We start from the raw sequence: 9,121 nt of genomic DNA, 5'->3' as shown, positions 1-9,121 counted from the left end.
TTGGTACCGGGGATTGAACTCAGGTCCTTGCACTTGCAAGGCAGGCCACTGAACCGCTGAGCTAAATCCCCGGCAATACACAGTGTTATCTTTATAGTCAAAGTATTCAGAGTACAAGACTTAGACCCAAAGATTCTTATAGAGAAGAAACAAACACATAACACAAAACTTACTTTTCAATGAACTAAGATGAATTAGTAGTATAAGTGAAGATTGAACTCAGGTCCTTGCACTTGCAAGGCAGGCCACTGAACCGCTGAGCTAAATCCCCGGCAATACACAGTGTTATCTTTATAGTCAAAGTATTCAGAGTACAAGACTTAGACCCAAAGATTCTTATAGAGAAGAAACAAACACATAACACAAAACTTACTTTTCAATGAACTAAGATGAATTAGTAGTATAAGTGAAACATATTAGCATATATTCTAAAACATTTTTGAAACAATGGAATAGGTAAATTGGGAAAATATTTGAACTTCTCCCTATTTCCTACTTATCTCTCATTTATTTTCTTCTTTATTTGTGTATCTATTTGTATGTGTGCATGTGTTCCTCATACAAGAGAAACCATGTGATATTTACATCTGTGCTAATCTGAATTTTTTTTGAGGTTATAATTTAACACATTCTATAGATGCCCTCCCAGTAGATAAATTACCAGAGAAATCATTTCTTCAGTTTTAGTATCTTTAAAATGAACACAATGTTAAGTGAAATAAGTCAGACACACAAACTTAAATATCACATGGTTTCTCTTGTATGAGAAACACACGCACACACATATAAATACATACACACAAACAGGGAGCAAAATAGAAGAGAGGTTTTAAGCATTCCAGCAAACCTAAATTATTTAATATACGCAACGGGAGGTAGTAATGTATTAGCATATTCCTGGTCTCTTGGGAGATACAGTTGCAGATACTTTGACCAAATGTTCATGCTTCTTCACTAAGAATAGTGATATCAAATGAGGTCAGCAGAGCTTGGAAAATTTGAGATTACACCTGTAAATCAACAGCTTTTCCTATCTAGTCACTAAAACAGCTACTCTAAATTTCTACTACTAAAATGAACTCTCTGAGGCCAGTGTGTTTCAAATTTCTCTTGAAACTGGGACAGACAAATCCCCCAAAGGATTTGTAGAATAAAGCAATAGGCTGCAATTGGTAACTCCTTGTTGCTAAGTTCTGACGAAGTAACAATGTTACTTGTGAAATTAATAGGAGAACAAAGCTTCACATAACAACAAAAACTTTGAGGACTTCAGTTTTATGGCTCTATAAATGCAGAGATGTGATTAAAATATATAATGAATGCTTAAATTTTAAAAATGTACTGCAGTAAAGACTCAGTACCATTAATCCCACTCAAAATACCCTATCACACATACACACTTCATAAACACTTACCCTGTCATCCATCATTCTGGTCACTTTCTGAAGCAGTACTGGAAACTGTCTTTTGTGTCTATGTGAGATGTGATTTAAAAAAAAAAACATGGTGAATGCTGCTGCTGGGTGCCATCCAACAGAAAGACAGGTTCATAAAAACATTACAGTGTGGCCTCCCCCATCTTGCTACCTGAATCTGGCACTGTATGATTTCTGTGTCTTCCACAAAGTCAAAATGACCATGGAAAATAAATGTTTTGAATCAATTCGGAGAGCCATCACAGTGCGAGTAAAGACACTCACGAAAAAGGGCTTCCAGAACTGCTTCAGACAGTGGCGAGAACAATGGGATAGATGCATTCAAAATGAGGAGGAGTGTTTTGAAGATTAATGACAATGTGTCTTCTATTTTAATATATTTTAAAATGGAGTCATTTACCATAAGCCTGTTTTTTGAAACGTAATAATTCACCATATGTTTCAATCATAACTTGTATATACTTCTTTCAACTGTTGCTGCTCTGTTATTATTTCAATTGTTTCCACATTTTTGCTACGATAAATAAGACTTTAGTGAACATCTCTGTGCAATATTGCACTTTATGAAGTCTATGTGATCCAGAATTTTTTACTATGCTTTAGTGACTTTTCTGAAGGGTGAAGTTTCGTGGTGGTGGGTTTTCTGTAGAGTAGGAAAAAAGTTACCTTATTGCTCAGGTTCACATTTGCATTTCTGCTGAGGAGCAGCGACACCATGTCAACGTGCCCTTCCTGAGCTGCTAGATGGACGGAAGCAATTCCTTGCCGGGTAACTGCGTTGGCATCAGCACCATATTCCAACAGAGTTGTTGCTATGTCCATCTGGTTCTTTTTGGCGGCAATGTGCAGTGGTGTATAACCATTCTGTCAGCACAAATCACTTGGTCACAGACCCAATAACAAGATAAAAATATATGCAGTGCATTTTCAGATAATATACTTCTCTTTCTAGTGGTTCTCTTTGACTACTAGAAAAATCACGACTAAACAAAAAAACACTGTTAAATCAAGTGGTTTCATTAATATAGTGCCCCCCTGCATTTCTAGGTTTGGAAACAATTTAAGATACAGTTTAATATAATAGAGTCAGTGTACAACCAGTTTTCCAAAAAGAATATACATTTTCTTTCTGCAAGTAGTCACATTAGTAGGTGCTCAATAATGGCATGTTTCATTACAATTCAGGCTAGGACAAACCCCTCCCAGGAAACATACAGTATGGTACCACTGAGGCGTGTTCAGAGCCATTTTAGCAGTCCCTTCGATAGCCAACTGCTGTGGTTTGAACACGTCCCTAGAGTTCCTGTGTTAGGAACTTCATCCCCTATGTAACTGCCCTGAGCGGAGGGATCTGTAAGAGGGGATTAGGTCCCTGGGACTCTGCCTTTATGAAAGAGTTAATGCTGTTATCTTAGGCCTGGATTAGTTATCCTGCAAGTGAGCTTTTGATAAAGGGATGAGTCTGTCCCCTTCTTCCTCTCACGTCCCCGTGACCTTCCATCTCCTGCCTGACGTGACAGTACGAGAAGGTCTTTGTTAGATGTCAGTGCTTCAGCTGTGGCCTCCCCAGCCTCCAGAACGGTGAGAGATAAATCTCTGTTCTTAACGGAGACCTCAGGGACCCTGTTAGATAGCAGAAAAAGGACTAAGACACCGTGTACTGCCGACAAGTTGCCAGCTTTCATTTTCACGCTAATCAAGATGCTACAGTCTGCCCATTTGCTCATGTGACTTCCTCTTCCACTGAAATTGAGCTTCTGAGCTCTGCTTCAACCAGGCTAGTCATCCGCACATCCCTAGATGGGACACAGAGTCATCTTTCTGCCTTGCCTGACTCTGCCAACAACGCTTTTCTCTAACACACCCAGGAGGCCAGCATGGAACTTCAAAATTCAGCTCCATGGCCACACCCTCCTTGGTCTTCTACCTTTCCCAACCTCCCAGGCCCCAATACCCAGCTCCCAACCTGCAGACTCTAATCGGAGGTACTGGGGACATTTATTGACACTCTTATCTGTCTCCTGCTACTAAAATATAAATGCATTCAGGGTACACAGAGTCATGTTTTTATCTCTCTCTAGTGCCTCAAAACAATCAACACATATTGATGAAATGAAGAAATTTTCAGAATTTGAATCAAGTATACTAAAGCTTTCAGAACATTCCCTCTCTTAGCCAACCACTGGTGCTTAGAAGACAAACAAAATTCCTTTGATGAATTGCTAATTAGCTGTGCCTCAGAAGCCATCATAGTCCCCTGACCTAAGAAAGCTCTGAAGAACTTTGCCCTGGCTCAGTCATTTAAGGGAAATGCAAGACAACATTTGTATATGGACATGAGCCTTACTATATAAAACAGAAATGGAAAGTGCAAGTAGTGAAGATGGAAAGTGGAAATGTCACCCCTATATTTTTCTGAAGCCAGCCTCTGACAAACTGGATGAGCCAGAGTAGAAGATGATTTTGTATCCCTATTTTTAGTTTTGACCTCTTGCCATCTGGAAATCCCAGCTGCCCTGGAAAGCATTTGGGCCTTTGACCAAAGGTTCAGACACACCCTTTAGAGACCAACGCCTTTGGATCCCAAAGCAGAGCTTTGGACTGAGCCCAGCCTTACGGTGAATGACAGGGGGTACTAGTTCACCACCCCAACCAGTCCTGTAAAAGAGCATATTCACACAGCAGCACTGAAATAGGAAACAGGGTTAGTCAGCATGTCTAAAGCTAACTAATTAGGACAGCAAAGGCAAGGTAAAGTCACATTTTAGCTTCTTATCATGCATCTTATCTCTTTTTGCTTTTACTGACATAACTTTCAAGCAAGTCAATTCCTATCCAAGGCAAAGGCAGTTTGGTATCCTCTCAGACATGACAATCTTCTTGATTACTTCTAATTCCACCCCCAAATCTTAGCTCTTAAAAACACTTGTCAAGAGAAGCTGTGGTATCCTTGCAATGCATGTCAATTTCAGACAAATTACTTACTATTGTTTAGGGATTTGTCCTGAGCTCCTTATGTGAGATAAAAAGTATAAACTAATGGAAAAATGACTCATGATTTATTTATTTATTTGTTTGTTTGTCTGTTTTAGCACTGGGGATAAAATTCAGGACCTTGGGCTTGCAAGGCAGGTGGTGGCGCCACTAAGCTAAATTCCTGGCTCCTTCATGGTATTCTTTTAGAATGGAAAGTTAATCTTGGAAAAATTTAAATACTTTAAAGTTATAAATAGTTTATCTTGAAACCTACAAAGTTTTTTTTCCCCCCTAATAAGCTTTTCCTATTTTGTGGGAAGTAAAATGATTCTCACTTGCCACACTAAACAGATGCATTAACTAGAAAAATAAAATAGGGAGAGATTCAACTATAGAATAATCTTAATCTCTATTTTACCTCTTTGATGTGGAAGAAAAAATGCTTGCCAAAGATGCTTCTGCATCTCACCGTGAAAGTCAGAGCAAAAATGGTTTTAAATTATCAAAAATGATGCTCAATATTTATATCACACTTTGTATTTTCCCCCAATAAGTTTAAAAAACACAGCCATATTTATCAACATGTACATTTTAGGAAGGAGAAATCAGACAAATAATATGCAAAGGTTCGCTATCTTTTCCATAATTAGTGTTCAGATTATACTTGGTTTTGGCCAACCCTCTTTCTAGCAGTGACTTGCCTCAGGAAATACATATGGCTAAAATGGATTATACCAGCCCCCCCACCTTGGGTGCCCTACTTATCTAAAATCATATAATGTTTCTAGGACACTGTAAATAAATATATTGGCAATTTAAAAAAAGAAAAATGGTAAGAAGGCATCACATACGTCAAGGAAAAAAGCATAAGAGATAAGATCTAAAGAAGAGTTAATGTTAAAGTACTGAATTAGCTGTTGTCACACCCACATAGTAATCATGCCCTGTTGGGGCTCTTTTCCTCATGTCTCAGCACTGTCAGAATTCTGGAATGCCTGAGCCTCTGCCAAGCAAAGAAGGAGGACTCCCCACACTGGAAGCACTCTTTCTCCTTGCTTTTGTTGTGAAAGAACCACTAGCAACATGCGTAGCTGAAAAACTACATTTCCCAGCTGCCTTTGCAGGTGGAAGTGACCAATGAGATGCAAGGAGAAGTCGTGGGTGGGGATTCTGGGAAAGCCCTCTTATGCTGACTTTCCTTCTGCCTGCTACTTGAAAGGGGACCTAGCAGCACAGTCAGAGCTCCAGCTATTTCTGGAGGGAAAGATCAGCACAAAAGCAAAACAAAGAAAAACCAAAAAACAGTGAACTTGCTTCAACATGTTGGAAAGACTGAACCAACACCAACAATTGCTTGGCCTATTCCCTATTTATGACATAAGAAAAATGGAGCCTTATTAGTTTAAATGATTTAAGCAAGGATTTTTGTTTTTCCTATCCAATAAGGCCATCCCTAAATGATATAACTGACTTTGCTCAGGATCAAAATCTAGAAAAAGTCCGCTGCCCTAGAAGATGGGGATGACTGGACATTTGCTAGAGATGGCATTAAGTACGCAATTGTGCTATGGGAAAGGGAATCAATGACCTATTAGAAAAGCCTGCGTTAGATTGGCTGTAAAATATATGCCTAAGGCTAATGGGGTGCTATAAGGAGTTATTTAAAGTAACGCTCTTTAGCTCTTTGTCAAAGATGTTTTGCAGATATGAAACCATGAATATTACATCTTTTTTGATAAACATAAAGCTAGAAATTTACTAAAAAGATACCAGTTGGCTACTGACCTGTTTAAAAGTTACTTGAGTGTATAGAAAGATGGGTGAAACTCACCTTGTTGCATGCATTATTTTATAACTTGTTTCAATTCTAAACCACTCGGTACCAGTTGTGCCAAAATTATTATTCCCAGATAAGTAATATTTACTGAGTATTTCCTGGTTGCCTACCAAGAAATATGTTGAGGTTACTTATGAGAAAAGGAGCCTAAATGCACAGAAATATGAAAACAAAGTAAAATAAAATAAACAACCATTAAATTACATGATAAAAATTATGGTAGAGGGCCAGGGATTTAGCTCAGTGGCACTGTGCCTGATTCCTAACTGCAAAGTCCTGAGTTTGGTCCCCAGTGGGGCAAAAAAAAAAATTATGGCAGGGCCAGGGATGTGGCTCATTGGTGAAGCACTTGCCTCACATACTCATGTCCCCGGGTTTGATCCCAGCACTGAAAAAAACCAACAACAACAATAACGAAAACAAAACAAAAAATAAAGGAAAATAAAGTTAATGTAAAATACACACCAACAAAATTTCCCACCGAAAGCATTTTTAAGTGTACAAGACAGGGGAATTAAGTGCATTTGTATTCTTCTCTAACCGTCACCACAATCCATCTCTGGAACTTGTCCATCTTTCTAAACTGAAATCCTGCATCCATAAATACTAACTCCCAACTCTTGCCTACTCCTTCCTTTCCCACTGTTCTGCCTCTGTTTCTGAATGTGACTATTCTGTGTGCCTTCTGAGTAGAATGATGCAATGTTTGTTCTTTTGTGACTGGCTTGTTTCTGTTGACATATCTTTAATGTCCACTCATTAGTAGCACTCATCAGAGTTTCCTTCCTTTATACAGTTCAATAATACTCCACTGTGACTGAGAGAGAGAGAGAGAGAGAGAGAGAGAGTGTGTGTGTGTGTGTGTGTGTGTGAACATACAGATGCCACACATTTTCTTTATTCACTCATGTTGAAAATATATGAGCTGTTTTCACCTTTTGGCTTTTAAAATTTTCTTTTAAAAATAAAATCTTATTAAATCAAGGCATGGCTTAGTAAACATTTTTCATGACAGAACAAATGTTTTTCAAGGTTTGAAATTACGGAGGGAAGTCACATTTATATGAAAGGAGATTTACTAGTGTGATTTTGAATTCATTTCATTGGGTACATACAGTTCTGGAGAGGCTGGGGCAGGAGAGGATTTAGAGGTATAGGAAAGAGTTGGAAGAGAAACAGCTATCAAAGACAACATTCTCTTTAAATGGAGAAAATGCCTAGAGCTTTCTCATTTAAAGTATTGAAAGTACGGTAGGGTACAAGAGGCCAGGTTTATTAACCTGCGTGTACAGCTGACTTGATCTAAATATTACTTTTAAAGGAGAATATTGAAGCTGCCTGCAAATGGCCAAGTGAAACAAGGAGGTAAAAAGCATTAGGAATGCTAAAGGGCCTTTCAACCAATAGGATATACAGAAAGAATTAGCATTATAAATTGCAGTCTGCATTGTTACAGCCTTTCTGATAATAGCCACCTGCTTAACAATGGAGAATGTATTAAACTATATTGACTAAATTATATGAATCCATCTCTATCTAAACTCTGCATTGCACTCAAGTCAGAACACCAGAGCAACAAAACAACTGTGCACTCTATACTCTTTGTCCTTTTTCTCAAAAATCGAAGTTGTCAACTAGTCAAAAATGCCCTAAGAATAAAGATTTCCCGTTAGTAATAAAAACACACATGTAAAACTTCCCAACCAATTTTACAAAACACAAACAACTCAGAGGCAATGTTTTATGGTCCAGAAAATGTAACACATCTTTCATAATTTTGACAAACTAGAACTTTCTCACTCCTTCTGGCTGTGCTTATGTTTTTTAATCTAGTTAAAGAGTATTCTGACTCCTTTTCTTCTCCAGGATCCAGGATATCCTGGATTTTTGAAGAGGAACCAATTGACCAGTAAATATTTATTGAGCATCTACAATATTAGCTGGTTAAATAGTCAAAGGGATAGATTTCCTATGTGGTTCTACTGAAGTGACTTTTAATCGTATCTGGATGAAAAGGGCACTGCAGGTGACGCAAAAGGAGATGTACAGAGACTGACAGACATGGCCCATCAGTCTCCTCATGCTGTGAACTAGAGGTACCTTTGCGGCTGCGTGAGGTGAGGCTCCTTGGTCCAAAAGCAGAAGGGCCACTTTCTGATTATCATAGTGTGCAGCTACATGCAGTGGAGTTAGCCCGCTCTGAAAACATGTGCAAAAACAACAGCTAGGGTCAAAAGTGTCTTAATATGAAGGGCCTAGATTAAGGAAATGGAATTAGATTAAATACAACATAGAGCAGAGTTTATATCCCAGCGCCACAACACTTGGACCAAGCATTCACCTGCTATTTTCCAAGTGTTCTTCTTCCTAGTGGGAGTTAAATAAGGTTTAGTTATCATTTGGGGTGTAGTTGGGGAAGATTAGCAAGTGCTTGTTTTGTTATGACCAAGTGGCCAGTTGCTGGGTGGCTGATGACCTCATACCTTCCCAGCAGCATCTGGAGATGCGCTTTTCTGTAGAAGGAGATTGGCTACTTCCAGCTTCCCATATTTTGCTGCCACGTGAAGAGGAGTAAATCCTTTCTGCAATAAAAAACAAAAAGTAATGAACAATAGAAATGCCATAAGAGCCATGCTTTTCTAGAAATAAGAAATTGTTCTACTGATGAGGATTAGTTAAATGTGTATTTAAGGACCGAGACTAGGAGAGAACAGTTAAGGACTCCCCTTATTAGTAGAGATATGCAGAATATATCTAGAAGGAGAGAATCTTTCTCTCTCCACTGACTGGGCCACAACATTCCACTAATTCTAAAACTAATCAGGTATCTTACCAGGATGTATTTAGGGGGCTGGATCTGGCTATTATTCCT

The 9,121-nt window shown here is 38.6% G+C and overlaps 1 protein-coding gene across 21 annotated transcripts in view; it reads right to left on the bottom strand.

Annotated features, from left to right (window-relative positions):
• Positions 1-9,121, bottom strand: part of Ank3 (ankyrin 3) — a 316,318-nt gene that overhangs the window by 137,664 nt on the left and 169,533 nt on the right. For 19 of the 21 annotated variants that reach the window (XM_010602930.3, XM_033766574.1, XM_033766575.1 and 16 more), the window contains 3 exons: positions 8,733-8,831; positions 8,350-8,448; positions 2,103-2,300 (listed from right to left, as the gene is read on the bottom strand). In XM_010602930.3, coding sequence (XP_010601232.1) covers positions 2,103-2,300; positions 8,350-8,448; positions 8,733-8,831 — 396 coding nt within the window. The remainder of the gene's footprint in view (positions 1-2,102; positions 2,301-8,349; positions 8,449-8,732; positions 8,832-9,121) is intronic. The other 2 variants (XM_033766581.1, XM_033766583.1) reach the window with 1 other exon arrangement.

Source organism: Fukomys damarensis, unplaced genomic scaffold (genome assembly GCF_012274545.1).
Source record: "Fukomys damarensis isolate Sample0158 unplaced genomic scaffold, DMR_v1.0_HiC HiC_scaffold_20, whole genome shotgun sequence".
Lineage (NCBI taxonomy): Eukaryota > Metazoa > Chordata > Mammalia > Rodentia > Bathyergidae > Fukomys > Fukomys damarensis.
Note: the sequence above shows the minus strand (reverse complement) of the source record. Positions and strands in the feature narration are given on the sequence as shown.